The sequence below is a fragment of the Hirundo rustica genome, chromosome 3 (assembly GCF_015227805.2).
Source record: "Hirundo rustica isolate bHirRus1 chromosome 3, bHirRus1.pri.v3, whole genome shotgun sequence".
Taxonomy (NCBI): Eukaryota; Metazoa; Chordata; class Aves; order Passeriformes; family Hirundinidae; genus Hirundo; species Hirundo rustica.
The window spans coordinates 47,647,970-47,673,389 of record NC_053452.1 but is presented as its reverse complement, the minus strand read 5'-3'; the positions used below and the strand labels follow the sequence as shown (position 1 = coordinate 47,673,389).

At 35.9% G+C, this 25,420-nt stretch overlaps 1 protein-coding gene across 7 annotated transcripts in view; it reads right to left on the bottom strand.

Moving 5' to 3' along the window:
• Window positions 1–3,551: 3,551 nt before the first annotated feature.
• FMN2 (formin 2) overlaps window positions 3,552–25,420 on the bottom strand; it is a 173,898-nt gene continuing 152,029 nt past the window's right edge. For all 7 annotated transcript variants that reach the window (XM_058419926.1, XM_040059664.1, XM_040059666.2 and 4 more), the window contains 3 exons: window positions 19,899–20,048; window positions 5,163–5,244; window positions 3,552–3,810 (listed from right to left, as the gene is read on the bottom strand). In XM_058419926.1, coding sequence (XP_058275909.1) covers window positions 3,784–3,810; window positions 5,163–5,244; window positions 19,899–20,048 — 259 coding nt within the window. In that variant the 3' untranslated portion in view covers window positions 3,552–3,783. The remainder of the gene's footprint in view (window positions 3,811–5,162; window positions 5,245–19,898; window positions 20,049–25,420) is intronic.

The window sequence follows — 25,420 nt, the reverse complement described above, 5'->3', positions numbered from 1 at the left end:
TGGATGACTATCAGATATAGGAACAGATGGGTCTGTTGTAAGCAAGAGAATAGCTCAGAAAACCTCTTTTGTAATGAGAATCCTCTTGCTGGGTGGCAGACATGAATGGTGTAGGGCATGGTTTCTCTTTTCTCCCTTTGCTGACTTGCTTACACTATCTTGTTTACACTATCTTTGTTGAGAAAAACTCAACTTCATCAGTTTTCACTTAATCTGTCCATAGGAGTTTAAAATTTGTGTAACTGAAGAAACTGGTAGAGTAGAATCGTAACAAATTTGGCTTTGCTTTTAACCTAGAGTTTGCAACAAAATAATTTCAATGCAATGACTTGCTATATGTTCTCTCAATGAAAATAATATTAGTTTCCAGCTTTTTAAGCTGATCACTGAAAAATCGGGCAAGAAAAAAAGTCAGCATGTGGAAGATCCCTCTAATTATTATTCCCACTGCCACAGTTGGTTAATACTTAACTAAGTTTTGAAAGTGTTTTGGGATGATGAAAGATGCTACAAAAAAAGCTAACCCCCACTACAGCGTCATGACGTGACAAAGTACCATGCTTCTGAAAGGCTTTAATGGGCAGGCAAAACAACATGAATCCTCCTAGCTCCTCATAAAAAATGATTGTTCTTGCCAGCAAATCACATCTGCTGCTCAGGTATGAAAGTTCTTTTTTTGCTGCTGCATTTAAGTAACAGGGAGCAATATGTGGGGGTAGCAATCAACATAGGCTCAGAATTTTGTTTTTGAGAACTCTTGGAGAATAAGGACCAGTTCTAAGAGTAGAGTGCTTGATGTTGCAGTAAAGAGAGGCACTGCAACGAATGTAGGGAGAGGGGACCAGTGGGCATTTAACCTCTTTAAAACATACCCAAACAAACAAGAGCATTGGTCCAGAATTCTGTAAAAAGTTGAGTATGCTGCTAAAAACAGAGAGCAGAAGTGAAACTTGTGCTGTGAGCTCCCTTTGGATGTTCTATGGGTCACCTGTGGTCCTGCATATAGTGGGCTACTTTGCATGGAAGTTTGAGACAGTTTGAGAGGAGCTACATAAAAAAGAGACATGTTCAACCAAGTAGATTTGGTCTGAGTAAAGTGAAGGAAAAATCTGTGTAGCAGCATGTGTCTTAAGATCACAGTATGAGTCCATCAGGTGCAGTCAACCTTTGACACTTCTGAGGGAGATAGAATCTTGAAATAACTTCTAGCATCCATGCTACAGATCCTATAGAAAGGGTATGCATGTGCGTGACATTTAGGAGGTTTCTGGACCTTTTAGGAGGTTGCTAAAACACTTGTATGTATATGAAAGGATTATAATATGCAGATAATACTTTTCAATGCATATTTTTGCCTTAATAGCAATTTCTTGAGACTGAAAATTCAGCGATGTTAGTAGGACCAGGTTATAAACCTGAGCCAAATGCAAGACTGGGAGGCATGCACAAGTTGGACAAGTGAGTTTTACATAGTCTCCTTGGGTAAAAAATGCTGAAACTCTCACTACCACCACCTGGGGAAAAGGTAGTATATCAACATAACTGGGAATTACTGTCACTACTCTTCCAAAAGACAAGCCAAGAGAAGCTGTATTTCCTCTGCTCTCTTCACAAAGGCTCTTCCTCGATTGCAGGAGCCAGAATGGGATGTGCTGCTTAGGGAGCAAATGGTTTGTAGCACACTACAGCAAAGCCAGAGAGTGACAAGAGAAAGCAGTTATTTCATTATTATTCCTTTTATTTTCTTATAAATTAACATTCTAAAAAAATTGGAATAGAAACACTAAATACAGTATTGCACATAGTGATCTTTGTTAGATGATCTATTATTTCATTTAGTATAGTAATATACATACTGTAGGTACTGAAGAGAACAGGAAAGCTACAAATGAAAACATGCTACTGTATCCTTGCACTTAGGAGCAAAGGAGGAAAAGACTATTGTTTACATAAATACAAACATGGATTTGAATCAGTGCCATTAAAATAGCTTTACTCTTTAAAGTTTTTTTCTCTCCATAAGTTAGTTTTAACAGCAAATAATCTCTTATTTTCTCTTCCCCAAATAGTAGTTACTCCCATCAACACAAAATTTTAGAATTCCGTTCTTGGTAATTTATATCCCTGCCAGAAATTACTACTAGTACAGATTTTCACATAGGTTTATCAGCAACAGGAGACTTGCTTTTCACACAGTGAAAAAAACCCATCTTTTCTAGTGCTTGGTATGCATGAAGAATAACATATTCCTGAGGTCATATTTTGCACTTCTATGACACCCTGTAGAGTATATTAACCTCTGAACAGCTCAGAATGTCTCTTGATGTGCTAGATTAGACAGGGAATAACACAACCCAGCAAGTTAGAGCTCATTTGCCTTACACCAGTGTCTTTCAGGCTCCAAAGCTGTGAGCATGTGCATCCAACTGAGTTGCACACACAGTCTGCTTTCAGGGAAAAAACAGCTTTGAAAGAAAAACCTTATCAGTCAAGCTGATTGGTTTGGGGCTCTTAAAAAAGGACTGAAGGAAGGGGTTGTTATCAGCTGACCAGTCCAAAACCGATACAGCGAATTCTGGATTGCAAATAGGAAATGAGCATGTGGTCTAAAATGGAAGCCCTAAGTCATATATTTCAATCATTAACCTCCTAGTTAGGGACACTGAAAGCCTGGAGGAAATGTCTGTAATTCTGTTAAGTGTGAAACTGATGTCAATTAGTTGGTAGTCTATGTTCTGTCACTAGAATTGGCTACTGTTTTCCATAAATGTTGTCTCCATGTGCATCTTTTAATGGCTCTCTAAAGGAGTTTTAAATTAACTGTAAAGCTAATTACAGAAGGGAAGTCATGTACATGTGACCAAAATCCTGTCTGACTTAAGTGATCAGCAGTTAAAACTATACTATACCTTCTAAAGTTCATGTAAAACTATTAGCTGCTTTATATATTAACAAACTATAATAGCCAAATCTCTCATACTCTCTATCATACTTCTGTGCTTTTCTGTATTTTCCTGCTTTTTATTTTTCACTTTTTTTTTTTTTTTTCTTTTTTTTTTAATGCTGGATTTCTGACTTCCATACCACCTGGCATTCACTATCTGGCAAAAGATGAAGTAAAAGTATGCTGCCTTATCGATTTTAAAGATAGTTACAGTAAACATCTTGTTCCACAAATATTTAGTCATGGAGGGCAACCAAACAAGTTGGGAAAGCATTGATTATACTGTATAAACAGCACTTAACGATTCAAAATACAAACTACAAATGCCAACATGAAACAGATACAAACAATTCACTAGGAGTAACATTTCTTTCCCTAATCTAAGTGCAGTGCCATGAAGTATTTGTGTTAGATGTTGCCAGTAGGAATGGAAATGTTTTACTGTACCAAGAAGCATTCTTATGAAGTTGAACTTAATGCAATTTTCAGCATGTTCAGAACTGATGCAGATGCCACTTTTTATGCATGCTGACTTGTCCTATTTGTAATATACCATACAGTTTACAAAATACCATTTTTGAGTGGCAAAGGAGATACAGGGAAGGTGTTTCAAGTCCATACCTAGTCTATTTCTGGGCACTCCATTAAAGTGATTACATTCGTGAATGAATGTACAATAACACATCAGTTGGTGGAAAACTCTAGAGAACAAAACGCAAATTTTAAAAGGTCAAGGAAGCAAATGATCAGGATGATGTAGTTTCCTTCCCTCTCACTCCCCACCCACAGGCATGCTGAGTTTTGGTAACCAGGTAACAATGGCTTTTGAATTTCTTCTCTCAGATTTTCATACTTATCTTCGCTTTCTGAAAAATAAAATAAATTTGAAAAATAAGGACAAAATTTGAGTGTACAAAAACCACCTTACACAATCTGAAAAGCATAGAAATACATAGGCAAATGTTTGATTATATTTACTGTAGAACTGACTTCACAAATAAACTTTGAAGCTAGAACTGAAGTAGACTACAGCTATACACTGCTTGTGAAATATTTTTGTTTGCTTTCCTTTTCACTCATCAAATTTTCACTAAGACTGAAGGTCCCTGTTTCAGTGCAAATAAGAATGATACAGGAATAATAAAACAAATAGTTGGGGGTTTTTTTTAGAAATCTTAGTGTCTTCATATGCAGCAGTATATAAATTAGATGGAGAAATCCAAAACTATGTTAATTTGATGCGTTGGTTTTTTTTCAAATAACATGTTGATCTGTTTTTAAAGAAAATTGATAAAATGTAGTTTATAATTCCTTACCAAACTAGCACTCCATTTACACTTCTTGTGACACTAACTACAGTCAACTCTCACTAAACATTCAAAATAAGAAACAATAAATGCAGTATTATTGCTTCCTGTGTCAGATTATGTTAGCTGGAATACAGCAAATTACCACATGCTTCATTTACAAAATGAGTCACAGATAATATGACTGCACAGCTATGACTGCAAAGCACAAAAGAATTAAGTTATGTCTTGGGGTTGTGGGAAGCAGTGGACACAGGCACACAAACACATGAAAAAAGTCTTCAAATGCTTTTCAAACATAAATGATGGCCAGTTGCTACAGTTATGATTTAAATGTGAGATACCAGAATAATTTTTCTGTAAAATCAGCCAAGATCCTCACAATGGCTAGGGTAACCATAGGGAAAAGGTTTCACTGAATGAACAGAATTACTCCTCTATTATCACTGAAATTGTTTTCAAAAGAATGGTGAAAAGTACAGTATTATATTTTTCTAGTGTTTCTATTCCAAAAAAACCATATCAGTGAATCAGAAAGCACTGCATGTGATACAGTGATCCAGCTTGAAAAATAATCTATATCTGTAGAAAAGACAGTGAATACAGATTGAATAAGCGGGAAGACCAAAACTGCCTTTCTTCCTTTTATGTGCATCTTACACCAAGACTGGGAAGAACACAGATTCTCTCAATGGGGCAATAATAAACTCCTCTTGTTTTGCAACATCTGCTTTGTGGAGTAATAGCCATAGGCAGATTTCAAGTTTGTTAATTTAACACCTTTAAGGAAAATGTTAAACATTTAAGTAAAAAAACCAAAAAACCACCTAGAATAACCTATCTATAAAATGCAAAGAGAAAAAGGTAGAACAAGTGATATAAACTGAAGTATTGCTACAATTTTTACTTACAATTCCAGAGTCATGTTTTGGTCTAATATTGTACAGCGACTTCCCCTTTTTCTGCCTGCACACTTCCTCTGCTTCTTTGACTCTGAAGAGAGACAAAATCTATAAATACTCCTGTACATCAACAACATGTACAAAGACAATGCAGTATATAACTTACAAGCTAAGGCCTGAGGACAAAAGTGGATCACTTTATTCTCCATATATTCATAAGCATGCTCCACAAAACAGTTCTTGCACTCCAGGGCTGTTGTAGCCATGCCCCGCACTTACACAGACAGGCATAATCAATTACATAATCAATTCTAGTTACAAAAGCAATCAGTACTTACTGCAGTTGGAGATTCAAATGTATGAGGGTTTAAAATACACTGGATGACGTGAAGTTTACATTTCAGAACATTCATGCAAATACTGCTAAGAAAACTCATTTTTATCACTGTTTAAAATAATTCTTCATCTATTCCAATGCTCAGCACTTCAGTTACAGTTTAAACAAAGTTTGTCACCAAGTTATGTTACCTTCCACCCATTTTTGTTTGTATTTAAAATAGCAAAATAGCTTAACCTAAATTTCTAGTCTTTACTCTCTAAAACAAAACAAAAAAACACACAAAAAAACCCCAAAACAACAAAACAAAACAAAAAAACCAAAACCAAACCAAACCAAAAAATCCCAGGAAAATTTCCATGGAACATGATGTTTAACCCAAGGTGATGCATGCCACTGCACACATCTCTAATTCCAAAGCTGCAGAACCTCAAGGTTTACATGACCACTGGGGATGAATGCACTTGAGCTGCTTAGATTTAAAGAGAGGAGCAGGTTCTAAAAGTAAGGGTGCATTTCTTAGTGCTTCCTGACATGGCAAACAGTACCAAATTAGGACCTTGTGAAATGCCACCACATTTTTGGTGAAAGAAATGTCCTTTTTGTCACACAGATAGGAAACAGACTGTGAAAGGCAGACAAGTACACTCAGACTGGGGACCTGCCAGAATCAAGCTGATGGGTTCAATGTCACACTCTAAAATGTTTCTTTACAATTTTCACTCATTTTATATATCAACCTTGTAAACACACATGATCGCTGAAACACTGATAATACAAGATTTATGTTATGAATTCTCTGAGCTGAAAAGACAGATAAACACTTTCTATAAAAGAATGTTAAATCATGTGAGATCTTTAATTTTTTTTAATGAGAGATGAGAATTTTATTGATAAATAAGAAAGTAGAAAACAAAAGCATAAATCCTATATTGGCTTGATCTTGTCAAAAATATGGACTTGAGATGGCACTTAGTATGACTTTTCACCAAGAGTGAAAGAAGAAAAAGTTAAATGATATTAAGAAATCATATATCCTTGGCTGGTTTCTTGCAGTTCATCTCCAGACCACTTGTATGTCTGTTATTTCACTAAGGCTACAAAAGGCAATGTGAGAATCCAACTTTGTGTTACTATTATTTTTGCCTATTTCTCTGTGTGTGGTGAGGGCCAAAATTTTGAATATAAAACTCCAGCTCTGTTTGCTACGTACATTAAAAAACTGCCTTCACATTATCTCTACTCTATTCAACTTCACCAGACACACCTTGTTCTTTTCATAAGCTTCAAATTTATACTTTCAAAAATTAATTTAAATGTCAGTTCTTCTTTTCCATCACTTCCACAAGCTTCTCGTTTCATTTGATGGCCTTGTATGTTGTCAGTGTAGGGAGACCTTCACGTGCACAGGTCGGGGTTTGAAATAACCTGTTATTTCAAACTGTAATATTTTCTCTCTAACTTCAAATCATATAGACTGCAGCATAATCTAAAACAAAAATGTGAAGCAGCCAAACAATTCACCTTTAAAATGTATTTAAATAGATTCAGTAAAAGTGGCAGCCAAAATGTAGTATTAGCTTCAAATAGAAACTTATGGGAATGATGCAGAATGAAGAAAAATGCAAAGACATTTTCTTTTCCCTATAATTTTTTTTCTTCTGCTTCATGTCAACTTTCCTCCAAAGGAGGAAGAATATCTGTGACATTGATCTTCCCATGACCTTTTCTAAATATTCAGATGCATTCCAACCTATCAAAAGCCACTCTTAAAAAGTCAAGATATAAAATAGTAGCATTACTATAATATAATTTCCTCTTTTTCAAATACAGGTATAGGTGGCTCCCTTCACTGTAGACATCATTTAAATAACAAAATGAAATCTTACTTGTGAGTAAATTAGTATCAAATCCCAGTACTTGTAGAGAGACTAAGTACTTTTGAATTTAACAAAATTACTCTTTTATCGAAGAAATGTAATATATGCAGGTCTTTGGACTATTCAACATGCAAACGGCAGCATATGTAACATACAAAAATATTTACTAAACCAGTTCACACAGATCCATATGTTATTCTTGGGAAATGCCGGGGAATCTTCAATTTCACTCTTTGTCACCTTGGTGGATTACCCACTGCTTGCTAACATATCAAGTCATGAGACAACACAGCTCCCTGTGGGTCTCATGTTAATGCAAAACAAAAATCCTCACACAGTAAGGAACCTTTGATAATGCAGTTTTTTTCTAAACACCCATTATGTATCACTGTCAGTATAACATCTCTACCTATTCCGCTTCAATTAGAGAAACAGCTTTTGAAGAAAGGCTGTCTCTGCTTGAAACAGCAAAATGTTAGTAACACACCACCCTGTGAAGGAAGAAGTCAAAACCTCTGTGTCCCTGAGAGAATTTCAAAAATTATGCACAGCCTCCAGGCTGATAAGTGACAATCTTAAGGTTATGTTACCCAGATTTCCAGTATTATGTAAGACATGCTGGTCTCAATAGTATGGCTGTGGTCCTCAAGGTTTTGGGAGCTTTTATGAAACTTCTTGGAATTTGAGCCAATTTTTTCATACCAAGGGAAATAGAGAAGATGAGAAGCATTACTCCCTACTGCATTTAAAGCTGGGAGCTCGCAACCACTCAGTTCCAGTTCCAACCATATCAGTGACTCACTGTATGGGTTTGGGACTGTCCACAGTCTCCGGGCTTGCATCCTGCTCTCTGTGCAGGAAGATCCAAGTGGTTGGATAGAGCCTCAGTGAAGCCCATGTGACCCATGTGCTTTTTCAGCAAGAAATGCCCTGATAAATGTAAAGACAGCACACCAAAGGCTCATTTCAGGGAGGCTTAGTTTGTGACCATATTAAATCTGGAAGCATGGAGAACTGTATAAATCTACAGCTGTATCTAAAAAAGAAGGCAAAGGCAATTACTAGCTTTCCACAGGGCTAAGTCATAAACCCGTGAGTGTGGTTATCAATTTTTACTGTGTGCAAATATATTTCGTGAAGGTTGATCATTCAGCTTAATTAAGATTTTATTAAATGTAAAATTAAGATAACTTAATTCTTCTGGAAGAGGAAAAGGACGTGTTTTGTAGGAGCATTCACACTGTTTAAACTGTGTGATCTAGGAAAGCAGATAAAAGGTTACCTCTGAAGTAAGGGCAATAGTCTTAGTTCAGTTGGAAAATAATTGCCACTGGCAAGTTTTTGTCATCTTAGGTTTTCTCTATTGGCCATGAATGTTTTTTCATCTTTCCATGAAACTAACAAGATATAGGCAAAACCACATTGCTTCTGTCAGCTCGTGCCTGATTCAAGCCATATTTCTCACAGTGGCAAGGAAATCCCTGTGTACCTTCCTCTTGCTCAGGCTTTGCCTGCAGTACTTCCCACTGACTTCAGTGAGACCCTGATCAGCACAGAGGTGCAAGATAATAATCTAAGACAAAAAAATGGAAACATTGCATGGACACTACTGAATATGGGTTAACTCAACTGTGGTGAATTGATAGAGCTTTATGAAGAAACTAACGAATCTAATTCAATAATGGGAGGATGGAAAAGTATTTTTGGAGGAAACAACAAGACTCCCAGCGGTGGCAAAAGGAGAAGACATAGCATACAACAACATATTTCTGAGCTCTAGACCAAAATGACACTACCATTGTGCCAATGCAGAGCTTAAAGAGAAAAAAAACAGTTAAAAAGACATTCCCAGGAAAGGGATGGGTATTCAATTATCGGGCCTTGTGTGGAAGGTAGGCTGCCACTGGGGAAACTGCAGAAGAAAAGTCTGATGAAGGTGAGTGTTCCCCAGTTCCTGAGAATTATGGCCCTCGGGCAAAGGCAGGCTTGTGATAGATTGCTTTATTGTTCTGAAAATCTGTTTTTACTTAAACTATTTAGTTCTACATTACTAATACTTTCTGTTAGAGAGGCTGTTTGGTCTCCTTATAGAGCCATCACTCCCAATGGCAACAAAATCAGGAAGCAGTCAGATCTTCAAGGTATAACCTGAAAGTGGGAGAGGAAGATGGAGGTGGAAAGGACATGGTGTGCTCTTGAAGAAGCCAGGTGGTACCCTTAACTTGGTAAGTGTGGTGGGAATGACTTGCAAGCTTGCAGTGTGCTAAACTTTGCTAAACTGATGCTCAAACTATCCCACTTCATATTTTTCAGCCACTTCTCAAACTCACTTTATTTCAGCAAACTGACTTTGGTTCATTTACTATCAACCCCTGTCCCATCTTAAGCCAATTCTAGCTCAAAAGTGAGCATATCAGTTTGACAGAAAAGATAACATCAGCTGTGTTACCTTTAGGAATTTTTGCCTCCTTATTCTTTTTTCAAGAAGTTTCTTGATTTTGTCTTAGTGAGAACATAATCCTACAAAAACTAATCTTCCCAGTCTAGACAATAAGAGAGTTGATTAACTCTCACTGTAGTAATCTGAAGTGCAGAGTTAGTCAGGCCCAGGGCACATTCTATAAATACTTGTAAGACTGCTCATCACTTAAATCTCCTTAAATATTAAATTTAGATGAAGCATTTCTCACATTCTTTCAGAAAGAATATACTTCCAAATAGTCCCAACAATAAGAAAATATGTAGGAAACATACAATAATGGATGATCAGTGGATCAATTAAAGAAAAAAAAAAAATCGACAAAGGAATGAATCGCCAGTCACTTATAGCCTAAGAATTACAGTCCTGAAATCTGCTACTTATTAAGATCAAGTCTATCAATTGTCACCTGTAACAAAAGAAGTAGTTTCTTATTTGCATCATAATAAAAACTTTTCTCCAGCACTATCACCGTCTTGTACCTCATATTGATAGTGAGACAAATTATAAAAATTATGATTAAGTCTAAAGACAGCCTGTAAGATGAGTAAGCAAGTTACACTTCAGCATGCACACAGGAAAAAGAAACCAGACGTGCTTAAAGACCCGAAAGACAGAGTGTTTTTATCTACCTTCTAGACCAAAAGCCAGCCTGGCCAGAACGTTATCAAGGCTCAGAGACTTTCCGTCATCATTCAATCCATTGAAGGGGTAGCCACTTCCCTGCCACTAAACATTAATAATTTTGTCTGAAGTATCTGTGAGAGACAGATTCATTTCCTACTGGCTCCATCTAGGCTTGGTCACCTTACACTTCACTAGCAAGCACTATGACATGACAAATGTAATCACAGTGAGAGGACTGGAAAGTTACGCCTTAGTAGATCTGCTCACAAAAACTTCCATGATAAACTCAGACAGATATTACTATTACGGCTGACAGTATAGTTCATGAAACCTAAAAGATGTTTTTCTGCAGATATTCTTCATTTTTTTAACACAAAACAAGGCTGAGGCCAATACATTTTATACTACTAAGTACTTATTATCAGTTAAATAAAAGGAGTGTTGCAAAAATATTTTATGTAGCTTTGTCTAGGTTGAAGATTGACTTAAACTTGTTTATAATAATAATAGTACCTTTACATATAAAAACAAATAAAAAAATCCTCCACTAAATTATCAAAAGCTAAACATCTTTCCGATTTCAAGGGCAGAAAACTTTAAAACTCCCTCCTAAAACTCTTCCAGGGCAATATTCCTATATTTTATTTGTTGACTACAATATTGAAAGTTGGTGTTTTGTTTTGTTTTTTTTTTTTTTTTTTTTTTTTTTTTTTTTTTTTTTTTTTGTAAGGGAGAAACCAAAACATAAAATTCACAATGGAAAATTAGAATTTCCAACACAAAAATTGAATTAAAAAATCTAGTACTTTTACTTTCATGCCAATAGAGTTGAAGCGATGACACAGATATGATTCACTAACTGACTGCAAAGACTTTATATAGATAAGAAGTAGAATGTAATGTACCTGGTCCTGTCAAACAAACTGATGAAACCTAACCTTGACCTACCAACAGAGACATTATGTATTTGACTATCCTGACATCCCAGCCAGCTCCTTGCATGCTTAATTCAAGGACCATGAAGCAGACAATGGCTGTTAGAAAGACACAGTGATTAATCATAGTTTCACTCAGAGGACCACAGACAGATTAAAATGTTTTAATCTGGCCACTTAACATGGAAAATAATCTGTAGCAGGACCCTGAATAAGATACCTCCTCTGTCAACAGTGTAGACATTGGGGAATACATTTCACATTTTTTTTTAGCATGCACCATGTCAAATGGGCCTAAAATGAAGCTTTGAGGCCAACTGAAATGAAAATTAGACTTTCCCATTTACAGACTCTCACTGCACTTCAAACACTTAAAAATATCTGAAAGTATTTGAATTCAGAAGTATTTAGTTTCACTTGGTTCTGTCTGGCAATCATACTTTTGGTGATCTAGGGGTTGTGCTCTTATCTGTGAAGAGATATACAGATGTGAATAAAAAAATAAAGAGAATACTGTGCAAAACATGATTTAAAGATTATAATTTTAACATTAAAGAGAATTTCACATTGGAAATGTAATTAAATAAAAAAAATTGAACTGTGAAAGAATGGCTATGTTTCTAATAAAATTCAAACATATATATACCTGCTTAAATACATTAATACATTTCATGACCTTTGTCATTAAATTGTCAGAGTGGGCAGTATTTCAGGCTGTACCTGTCTACCTTCAGGCAAGATGGAAATCACTTTTCTGCAGACTTTACATATCAAGATTGAAATTAATCTAAGAAAAGATAATCATCACCTTCCACTGTTTTTCTTGGAGCTGAAGCCAGGCTGCTCTCAAAGAAGCTGGCTACATTGGAGCTATTTGGTTAGGAAATTCAACGGGAAAGGGAAGAAGATTAGAAGTGAGGTAAAACTGGTAACATAATCAGCAAAAGAAACTCACGAGTGAAGAGAAGTGTGAAACTCAGTATTAGCTGTCAAACATTTTTAAGCAGCAGATGGGGTGAAAGAAAGTAAAAAACCCAACATGTAGAAAAGGATAAGAAAAGTCTCAGTAAACAGACTACATGGAGGAGACAATTCTTAAAGAGAATATGGAAACATGCCCTGGACAGAAGACTTGCTACACTAGTTATGTTGGGGCTACTACATTGGATTATTAATAGCAACCAGATTGATAATGCAAGCAAATATGAGAACTGAGTGAATAGAAGGGATCAGGGAAGAGAAAAATAAAAAAACCCTGAAGTCACCTGGAGAGCCATAACATTAAGAGATCTCCAGTGCAGAAGACGGGAAAGAAGAGGCCTCAAACTTTGCTGCTTGAGGTAAAAAATGCCCATCCATCATTACATAACAACTCAAAAATGACCACAGACACAGAAAGGTTTGTCTCAAATATGTAAGAACCTGCCCCGATGTTAGACTATTCCCTATGCTGATAGCATAAAACATGCCCAGAGCCATGCACTTACACTTAATGGATGTTGCCATTGTGCCAACTCCTTGCATTGGTTTAGCAAACTGCTGGAGAGCAAGGAAGTTCATATCTTCAGTAGTTCAGGACAAGTCTGGGTTACAGTAGGTTTTAAGTCTTTGTGAGCATTTCAAACATTTAGGGATTAATTAATGACAAATGCTGCTCATTTGTAAAACATTACAATGCTTTATTGCACCTCAAATGCCAAAGTGATCATTTGGTCTGGGAATAAAAACTAACAAGTATAAAATGTGTAGTGCTTGACAAAATCTTTGTTTAAATTTTTTAATTAAATAATTATTTTCACCAATATGCAAGTATGAATTGAAGATGTAGCCCCTGTTTTTATCATAGACAAATGTCATTCAAGAGGTGGTGAACAGGAAAAGATTTTAAAAAGATCAAAAAATATTGCCACATGGTAGGAATAATGGTATCCCATCTATTACTATATATTTGACTGTCACACCCAGTCTAACATTACAGCCATGAAAAGAGTCTGTAAACCTCATTATGAAATGATCACTGTCAGTTGCCTTTTTTTTATGCAAAACACACATACTAGGACACAACATAATGTGCCAGCATGATACAACGCCATCACCACATAGATACTACTGAAGAACCCTTTGCTGTTTATGTGGGGGCCATCCTGAAATCCCACCTCACACAAGGCACAAAAATTAGGAAATATTACACATTTGGGGCTAGTTTTTTACTAGATCCTTCACTTTGTTTAAGTTTAATATTTGTAAGCACTGGTTGGCTCACAGCTGCAAATGGAAATATTTTTCCTGTCTTATAAAACAAGGGACTGCTTAAAAATATTAGACTAAGGCATTCAAAAGGATTTTCCATCTAAGATCCAGATTGAGAAATATATCTCCAAATGTTTCTTTTTCCATAAACTTTTCCCTCAAAAGCAATGCTAAGAAATGAAAATTTTTGCTCATCTCCCCCTAACCAAAGTATGATGATATATTAATTTAAAAAAACAAAACAAACAATTAATTGCCAAAACTGCACAAGGAAGAAGAAAACAAACCATTCATGTTGAGCAACCTCTTTTATCTGGACAGCAAACAGTGTCTTTGTGAGGTACTGCCTCACAGCTAGCTGCTGAATCTTTGGTGTGTTTAGGCTTTTTAAAGTAGAACTTCCAGAGCCCATAACAGTATATTTTTGTTGGAAAGCTATTAAGGTTAACAATTCTGAAATACTCTCACTGAAGATCCATGTAATTATTCAATTCAATGTCATGTAAAATTGTCTTCTGTTTTGAAATGTCATTATAACTGAGTTGTATACCCATGCCTACCAGCTAAGTTGGTTAGAGTGCAATAAACACATGGAGATTAAAGCTTCCAAGAGACGTCAGCAAATGTAAGTGCCCATGACTACTAACAAACAAAGCACTTGGAGCTTTTAGCTGGCATTACGCGAGCATGCCAAGCAAAATGCGACCCCACCAAACATACACCACATGTTCATAATTTCCCTCTCATGTTGCAACTCCATATACATTTTTCTTCTCTTTTCTTCCATCTCTGCATTTCTTTGCAAATACCTATTCCCATGTCCCTCAATTTCTCACTCTCAAGTCTGACTCACTGGTTCATATTATATGTGATAAAAAAATATCCTTTAAATTACTCTAAGAGGACATTGCTCGTGCTATGGGATTTAATGCCCTTGTCTGCAAGCAGAAGTGGCAGCTTACCAATATGCTCCTCACTGTGCAACGTACAGATATCCCATGCCAGACTTTAAATTGCTCAACAGCAAGTTTTAAATCATTCTGCTGAGGAGTCTGTAGGGAGACATACCAGTCTTTCTGCAGAGGGAGATCAATGAGCTGTGGAGACACGCTGGCCAGGAATCTCCCTTTCATCTAGATATACACAGTGTGACACACCAGGTGCCAGCTTAACTGCTATTCTTACGGGAACTGGCAACTTCTGCATTTGAGAGACGAGTGCATTTTTCTGAGTTTATAGATTATTTTTAATGTGTCAAAGATTTATCGTGGGAGTTAAAGGGTTGAATAAAGTCAGCCAAAAGAAATTCCCAAGCTTAGTGTGATGCAAGATATCAGGGACTTACAGAATTTTACCATCGTGTTGATCCTGCTTATGAACTCTCCTCTGCTGGCATCCCTGACACAGCCTCTGCTCAGCAACACGGCTTTCAGTAAAGATGAGGGCCTCTGTGTACCCTATACCCACATTTACAGGGCACATATTATCTGCCCCTTGCTCCTTCCTCCTCCAGCTTTCCCATCTAGAAATACAACTGATACGAGGTAAATCTTCGCCAAGTTGCACAGGCCAGCAAGAACAGCAAACAGTCTGAAGAGAGGGAAACACAACAGAGCTGGAGAGGACTAACAAGTGTAAGCACCTCACTCACACCCAGAGTAAAGGAAGGTGGAACTGTGGCCCTCCATATGAATTTCTGCCATATCACTGACTTGCTTCTAGTCAGGCCTGAACTAGTATCTATGACCTGATGATATTAACATTTGACAGCAATGGAACTTTAAAACAAAAGATTTCCTAAATGACTGCTTTTTGCTACTGTAATGAGCCAGGCTGTATTTCATGGCCATAAAGAAAAGATGTAGTCCTAAAGACGAATCATTATTGTCCACAGCAATATGACATTTTCTGATAAATAATTGTATTTTTATATTTTATTTCCATGACCAGTGGTTGGTTAGCTTTTTAATTTTTTAGAATATTTCAAGACTTCCCTCTTGGGAAGCTTCATGAGCTCTTTTTATCTTTCATTCTTGGGACAGCATAACTTTTCCTGGTTGGTAGGAAAATGGTGGGGTCTGAGCAACAATTCTGTAGGCCTTTGCTGGATGTCAAGAAAAATAAAAATACTTCTTGCTCTCACAGAAATGCTAGACTAGAATAGTACACTCAAGATTGACAACATCTAACTCAGAAATGTAAAGAAACATTTTTAGAAGCAAAAGAAAGATAAATGAGAAAAGGGTTAATACGTTTATAGGTCGGCTTGTAAAAGACTTTTTTTTTCAAAACAGGAGGGAAAGCCAGGCATTTTTAGATTGGTGGTCTGATTGCCTAAGAGTTTTCCTAAGAAGGGGAGACTTTTGTAGAACTGTTACTGCAGCGGTGCATTATCTGACTGTATTCAGTGAGCAAAGTGCATTTGTGGGTAAGCAGCACCTCAAATTCATGTATAGATAATAAGGGAACAGGAAGCTTGTAAAGTTTGAAACCATACTCTCTCCCTTCAAACAACGTTGAAAAAATATTAGGGAAAATATGTCAACTGTTCTAATATTTCTTGCTGATTAAGCACAAAATGCAGGCTATACTGACAGTAAACCTTTCAAGAGTTTGCAAAGTCTGAAGGAAAACCATAGACTATGACTGACACATTATAAATATATTTAAAGGACAATGACAACAACACAACAACTGTAAAAACTCAAAACCTGCCCCGTTAAGTTTGATGATGGTTTTCCTCCCCCCGCCCCGGGCGTTTTTTTTTGTTTTGGATATTTTAAAAGTTGCTTACCAGAAAAAAAGTAGTATTTGAAAATTTTCACTTTAAAGGATATATATTTAGGATAGATATATCATCAGAAAGGTTAATCTCCACAAAATATTATCAAAAACTTTATAAACAACCCACTATCAGTTTCAAATGGAATGATTTGGTTAGCCTTAACTACAGTGTGACAACAAAAAAATAGAACTGTTCAGAAAGCCTCTTGGCAGACCTATGCTTTTACTGTAATTTTCAGATCCATTTTTCTTCCAATTTCCACTGTATTTAAAAGTTTATCATGCATAATTGTCCCTACAGATGGTATTTTCCAGTTCTGCCTTATTCAAGTGAAAGAAGTAGAAAGCAGTAGAAAACTTCAGAAAAATTAATTGTTTTTGACTTTGCACCATTTTTCTTTCCTCATTTTCTCATAGGGAAATACAAAGTCTGACACTTCAATGTTTATCTTTTGCATATAAATGCCTGGCAAACCAATATGCAAGCTGAAATGCCAAGTGAAAAATATTTAAAATAAGAACTGTCTGACTGCTTTCTTTAGAACATACATGCTTAACCTATCAGTAATAAAATATAGTACCACCTTTGAAAACACCATCTATGAAAATCCTTTGGTTAAATTATTGCAAAGGAGTAAGACGCACATTGGCACAGACTAAATAAGGAACAGCCTCTATGGAAACAGGGATAGGATATATTCTAGAAAGACCCATACCAGCCAGGGGTTGATAAGGGTGATCAAACTAAAAAAAGAAAAGGGAATAAAGTTGTACATATTATAAATAATTATTGTAAATAAAGTATGTTTCATGAGGTAGAAACCTGGTCAATAGCTCACCAAGGTGGCATAAGTCTTTGAAAAATTCTCACCCTATCTGTCCCTTGATTTTGCTGCTGATGAACAATTAGAGACAGTTTCTCTCACCATTAAAGTTTTAGCCTGCTCCTCAACTTTATCAGCAGAAAATATTTCAACAACATTACCTAAAGGGGAAAATCTACTTTCTTGATATAATTATTTATATTACAGTGGTAATAGGCAGTTTTCAGATTTTTGTCACCTACAGATCTCATGATCTAGGCTGAGATTTTGAAAACCATCACTATGCACATTCTTACACCTCTGGGCAACATGTATTTTTCCATGGAGATTTTTCTCCTTTGATTTCTCAGTACCAAGACACTTTCATAGTACACTATCTTGTCTTTTATTAAGAGAGACAGAAATGTGAAATCAAGAAAGAAAGCCTCAAAGACAACTTCAGATATCAGGTTGAACTATGATTGGAGACAAAACAATTTTCTGTGCAAAGGCTTGGTAAGACAAGGGCTCAACCAAAGAAGATTCTTAATTTTTGGGAAAATTATATGCCTTACTCAAGAAACTGTTACTCTTACTGCCAATTTGGCCAAAACATTCTAATTCCTAAAATGCAATGAAGAGAGCTTGACTTTGCCGGACCTGACACAGGAGCACCATACCAAAGATCTCTGAATTGAGCACAACCAAGACATCAAAGGTTCTCAAAGTCTAAACCCTGCCTCACCTGAAAAGATTAAATAGAGCAGAAGACTTAAACTTGATGAGTTAAGTAAAAGTTAAAATTCAAACCAAAAATCTACCTATGATTTTCAGGCTATATTATTTTCAGTCTTCATCTTGGTGACTTCCTGGACTGAAGTTACACAGTCCTGTCTATCCCCCTGGGAAAGCCTCCTTCAACCCACCAGATCAGAGTCTGGATTTGAACAGTCTCCCTGCTGTTCTTCCAAGGGATCTCCCAATTTCTTTTCCTGCTGTAGGTCCTTCTCACTGCCCTTTCTCTTCCCTGTCATGTATTGCACCTGCAGCTATTTTGTAGGATATACATGTTCAGCTCCTTTCAGGAGCTGCCTAGAAGGGACAAGCTGGCAGACAACTTTTTTTCTCTTCTGCCTCAACACATTCTCTTAGGATACACATACATCAAACTCAAAGAGGGTCAGATGATTGTATCTCAGCCTCATTCTTCTCTTAAGCTTTAGATGTTTAAGGAGTAAGAAGTTTTGTGTTAATTTAGTTAATGTCTTTTAAAGAAAACTATTTTGCATTGAGAACCCTCTGGAGGATTTTATTTATTTATTTATTTTAAGAAAAATAACTTAGTATTTTGAAATAAAAGGACATTTTTCTTAAATCATTTCTTATAAAATATAGAAGACTAAATTAACCTGTATTAATTAGGCAACTAAATTCCTGCTAAATAGGAAACCAAAGGTATTATTTAACTATCAAATCAATTTCAAAGAGTTATACCTAATTACATAGAATTAATTTGGACAGTCAGTAATAAGAAATAGATCCCCAGAGATATGCTGTACTGTGTTAACATTTGCACCATACTCTTGCTATAGTAGCAGAATCCATTTTTTTTTTTACCATGAGACTTCTTGTTCCAAAATGTACCCACTTACACCAAATATATATGGTATACACAACATTGACTATATAGGTGCCTCAGGAAAGTTTTCAGTAACTTCCTAAACCAGTAGTCAGACGTCTGTGACAATTACATAGGATGAGTGCACTTGAAAAAAGGGCCTATTCTTGTTAATTTACCCAATAACAGGTTGATGTCAATAATCCAATGAATCTAAGGTATCAGTCCCATCATTGTTCAGGCTCAGATGTAGCTTCAACTCAAGATGCTAACAGTTGTAAGATTGTATAACAATGCTTAGAATTTACATGTTTACGTTTGCTTAGTTTTTCCTTATATGACTTTTACTACTTTTTAGCAACTTATTAATTCTTGGCATAATTTTTATAAACTAAGTGTGACCACAACAGACTATCTGCATGCAGATGAGTCCAGACTTCATAACTCTTCTAAAACATGGACCAGACACCATTGCTGATTTTTCAAAGCTACTCTGTCACTTCTTTATGCCATATTATACCACATTTTCTCTTGTGTACCCCATCACCTGGGCTGTGATTTGCAATATAACTCAGTCTAAGTATTTTTTTTTTTTTTTTACTTATTCCTTCTGTCTTTTTCCCAACGTCATCAAATAAATATCTACAACATGCCATGTCTTAATGCCTTGACTTTCTTTGACTAAATATGCTAATGAAAATCTTTAATCTAAACTTTCAGGCCTAAAACAAGTCTTCCATACCTTGGATTCATAGTTCCATAGTAGTTACATGCTCTGCCAAAAACACTGGTAATGGACCCAAAAATCTTTAGCACAAATTAGTATTAAAATCCCACTGAAAACTTAGGATGAGTGGGGGGTTGGGGGTGGTGGGGGTTGGTGTCATGATCTGTTAAAAAAACAAAACCTGAGAAAACTCCAAAAGGCATTCAGTAGGTTGTGTGCTAATGAAGTGTGGCTGACTGGTTTCTGTGCGATTGCTCTCAATAACATTCTTTGAGAAAAGCCTTTGAACAAACAAACAAATGTACCTTTCTTGAAGAATAAGTTTGTTTTCCTTCTTCCAGAAGTCTTTGAAGTCAGAACTGAATTCATGCCAAATACTGAAGAAAGAATGTGGGGACACCTCCTTCTCGCCCATTTTTGGTTTCATACAGAAATAGGCTGTAGTTTCCAAAAAGCTGTCAAAGAAAGCAGAAATAGCAAATGCTTCATTACCCACGGATGTATTTCTTTTTTTTTTTTAACTTGACACTGACATAGTATTTAATTATTCTTGGTAGCAGATCTAAAATAAAATAATATAAAAACATAACAGTTCTGAGCTCTTCATATACAAGTAGTACACAATGTAAGATGATTCTTCAGTAAAGTGGGGATCTGGGATTTATCACAGTTTCTAGTTTTAACCAAAGTATTTTCCATTTCAAAAGCTAAAATGAACACACTGTCCATAGCCCTGCAAATCCAGATATCCACACCCACTCATATACTGCTTTTCTGTTGTGTTTAAAGCTGTTTTCAAAACACAGAGTCAAAGCCCATAAAGGACTGTAAATAAACTTCTTCAAGTTCTGTTAGATCTGGGTTACAACACAATAGCTTAGGCTGGAGACTACACAGAAATATTAAAACTCAAAGCTGCTTTGTACTAAACAAGAAATGATGCAACATAAAACTTGGCCCAGGAGCAGCTGTGCTGGCAAACAGGTGCCCATTGTGACTCTACCAGAATCCAACAATCCCTTCTGAGCAAAGCAAGAGTAAAACTATTGTAGCAAACACATAAGCTACTCCTCAAGTAAAAGCAACTCCTGAAATGCAAAGGTCATATTTCCCACACGGAGTGAGTACTGTGACTGCAACTAAAATTTAATGTATTTCTGAGTTGAATTGCTTCTATTTCCTTTCAGGAATGTTACAGGAAGGTACAGAATAATTTTTTAAATATTGCTTGATTAACTATTATTCCATTTGTTTTTTTCACTGTACATTTCATAAATATTGGAGATTTTAAGAATGTTTTCCTGATTTGAAGCTCAACATGCAAGCCACTGAAGAATTGCTTATTTTATGAAAACTGCAAGAGAAAAATCTCACTTGTAATATAATTGTAGGTGGTTTGCTCACTGATCTGTTAGTATTCATTGACTCCCTATGATAATTTTCTCTGAATCGTACATCACAGTTTTCATCACTCTAACTATGGGGAAAAAATCCAATCCCAGCTAAATGGATGAAAATGTAATTTTAGTCACAGAAGTTATATCTTCATTCATGTGTTATGATGGTGAAAATAACACAGACAGATTCAACCATTCAGAAGGATCACTCTCGTAAATTTTGCAAGAAAGTGTTTACCCCAATTCTCAAACCTGAATATTCCAGTTGTTTTGCCCAACCTGAAAAATAAGCATCTATATATATATTAGCATTTTGCTGAATATAAAAGCCTACATCTTAAAAATTTAATATCAATTTACCAACCAAATTTTACATCATTTTTTTTCTCCTAATTTGAAATTAATTTTTCTATCTGCTGAAGCAAACTGAAGATGTTGAGCAACAAAGTAGTAGTACATAAAGATATAGAAAACATCCTCCTTTTTTAACCCATGACATTGGTACTCAAATGACTCATGTCATTTCTTCAGCTCTCTCAGCCTACCACGGCACTCTGTTCTGTAACTCAGTGTTTGGTCAATAAATGCCTTTTTTTTTTTTTTTTTTTTTTTTTTTTTTTTTTGAGTTCTGTTGCGGGTTTGGTTTGGGTATTTTTTTCAAATATTTATTAATGATTAATACTATTGATTAAAATACTCCATTTTATTTGTTTATATTTTCCCTGCAGTTTTATGCCAGGAAAGATATTTATCATCTATCCTCTGATTCCACAGAATCACTCAAAAAGAATAAACCTGGCATTGCAGTAAGCTGCACTGTTTTAAACTTCTTCCTATCGTCACCTATTTTCAACTTTTTGCAAGACTGCAAATGTTATCAGGGCGGAACTTTTTCTCCCAGTGTCTTCCCCCCAGACTTACAGCTCTGCCCCTGACTAGAGGGGAAGTCATATAAAAGGCTCATTTGAATTTTCAGAATGAACTGACAATATTTTTGGAGGAATGTGAAGAATAAAGAACAAGAGAAAAATTTTGAGGCATCGGCTGAGTCAATGACTTATTTTTGAAGAAGCTCTTTGAAGTCCATTAATGATTTGCAAAACAGAGAAAGACAGATTTTCATACAAGAAACCTTGCTTTGAGAAATTTGACTTTAAAACATTTTGCAAATGACAATGTTGAGAAAAGAATTTGACAGTAAATGGCCATCCCAAGTAATGCTTTAATATACGAGATAATGGGCAAGAATTCCATCACAGGAAAACATCCCAAGAAACAGAAGGCCAAACAAAATGAATTTCATACTGTATAAGAGAATGCTCAAAAAAAAAAAGAAAAAAAAAAGAAAAAAAAAGAAAGATAAACAGCACTAACATATTAGAGATGCAAAGATTTCCACTGCTCTTCAATTATTCCAACTGTCCCTGAGAGCAGGAGGAGATAACCAGTGTTTTTTCTCTGGTGACTGAAAACCTCCCCGAGGACTATTTGTATAACCACTGCAAACTTACACATTCATACAGCTGTGTCTAACAGCTGTAACATAATTACTAGGTTTATAGAAAGCAGAGAAATGCTCATACAGGTTGCTTGACTCCCTAGCAGTTAGTTTGGGAGGTACAGAAAATTAACTGTCTGTGAAATGTGAAACAGCAGCAGCATAGCAGGTTGTCACTGTTAGTATGTCACACCTTTCTAATGCCCGGTAACAATGCACAAGACATCAGCTGCAACACAATAATACTTCAGGGCACAAATCTCCACAAATCAAATATTTTTTTCTATACATGCAGATCAAACAATCAAGACAGTTGCTGTATTTTTTCCAGCCAGAGAGGTCTACTCTTCTTTAGCATTAAAGTCTCTTAGAGTTCATTTAGAAGACATATGGAAACCTGCTTGCTATACATTTGATGCTGTCATTTTTGTAGTACAAGACAAAATGGCATAATTCATACATGAAAGACAAAGCAAATAAAGCCAATCCAAATGCATCAAATAATAAAACACGGACAGCAATAAATCCTCTCTGTTACCATGGTCTTTAAATATTTGATTTGGAAATGTTTACATATGTCAAACTAGACATATCTCAAGGCTAATTCCAGGAGGGGACATGCATTTTAAATACAAAAGAGAAATTTGGATGACACTGCCATAGCCCCAAGACTAGATACAATCCTTTCAGACTTCAGCCAGGCAGTAAATATCTTAAATATCTCTGGTGTTTTCTCTGGGACAAGCCATTCAAATTTTCCTGTTCATTCTTTAGCAGATTTTGAAACAAAATATCTGCAAATACCATCGTTACTATTATCAACTGTGCATCACACAGACATTTTGAATCAAATACAGGACTAGCTATCAAAAGCCTTTTATTGCTAAAATCAAATTAATTTCTGCATCAGACAACCTTGGGAAACTCATCTGACCTGTTTCAATTTCATTTCACCTATCTGCAAAATTAAACATTTATTCTGAAACAAGTATTGCAAAGCTTGTTTAGTGTCCATTTCTCAAGTGAAAAGGTTCATACTTATCCATACTCTTTCTGAGAGTCTCAAAGGAAAAGAATGTGCATTAGAGAAGATCTTTGAGTCATGGAAGAAGGAAAGAAGGGCATGCAACTTAGTTTCAGGGATTAAAAGAGATAAAGGAGGTCACTGCCTTTGCTTCTAACAGTCTGACTTTTCAAGCACGATTAAAAATAAGACAGTGACGTTCACACTACCATCTTACCCTGACATGGCAAAAGCCAGAAATCTTTAAACAGGTTTCAGACTAGGCTTCATATCCTTCATGCTGGCCCTGAAGGAGAATTAAATAACATCATCTTTCTCAAAACAATGGAAGAGTTGCTCATTCTGACAAGTAAGAAAGGAAATAAGATCAGGAAAGATGGTTAGTTCCTTTTCTTCCTTACTTGTCTTCTAATGTATTTGGTTCAAGTGTTTGGGTAATTCAGAAAAATCACTTCAGATTGATGTCTGAACTCACTGCTTACTCAAATGTGGAAATTTGATGAATGAATCACTGGACTTTTATGTGAGCTCCCTTGAGTACCACTATGAGTCCCTGAAAGTGATTTTTCTATTTGGAGGGAAGAAAGGAACGGATGTCCTAACAGACGAGCCAAAATTAATCATATGAAAAAGAAAAGAAGATATTCACATTGCAAATGGCTCATTGACAGCAGTACTAGCTAATACATCTGATGCATTAGGAATATTTTAAGAGCAGCTGTGGATTATTCAGCTTTTTTCCCATTCCATTCTGAAAACAGCTAGCAAAAAGTTGCAGAAAATAATTCCAAGTCAATAACTCCTGCTTTCTGGGATGCATTGGCTGCTTTATAAATACGAACAAAAGTAAATCAACAATAATAAGCAGTAGTTTCATCTCAGCACTATTTGATCAGGCTTCCTTGGCCAAACAAACAGCAAAGTAACCACAGGTACAGACACACCCTGGCTGACCTTTCTGAGAAATGCTGAACACACGCACAAACACACATGTGTCTGGTTTCCTCATGCAGCAAACTAAATCACCTGAAAGGATAAAGATTTGCTCCAATGTGGATTTAAAAGATGAAAAAAGGTCTTCTATTCTGGACTGTTTAACAGACTACATATTTTGGTTGAAGTTTGAACATAGGTACTCTTTTCTTTTTTGGCTTTATAAATCTCTAAGTATCACTTATGTACATTAGCGATTAAGAACAGTTAGTGTAAATGTTGTAATCTGTTACTTTTGGGAAGAAGTTGTGTTTCAGAAGCAGCTCTAAATCAGACTGAAGCTACTAAAGTAACTTTTACTTCAACTAAACTCACAAATAAAATTTAGGGCTAAGCACATTCTACCAAAAGAAAGAAGGTACAAGGGAAAGATAAGACTACTACTTTAAAGTGCCTCCTACTACTTTAAATCTGACATGAGTCTCATTTAAAGCCAAGCTGAGTTGATGGGCATGTAAGCCTGTTCATAGTGTTGATCCTGAACTGTTGACTACATACAGAGGGTGAGTACAATATATAGGTAACAGTATTTGCTTCCTGGATGCTAATAACTTGAATCATCATATTAGTATTTGGGTTGTTTTATAAAGAAGCCAAGCTTTTGTATCTATTTTTCTTAAGGTACTCAATATCTGAAAGCAAGAGTAATCTTCAGACAGAATACCAACCAGTTCAACGAAGTCACACAAAATTACGTAACATAAAAGAGTACCAACATCCTGACAACGACTGAGATAGCACAAGACTATTAGGAAACTTTGTATGCACAGCATTCTATTAAGGCTGTAATTTTCTATTGTTGTATTTTGTTGAAGGTCCTTCTCTGTACTATAACTTTACATCACTTTCTTTACCTTTTCTTTGCTTTTTACAAAAGTATAATTTCCTCTACTGCTACCTCTTGTTCTGCATAAT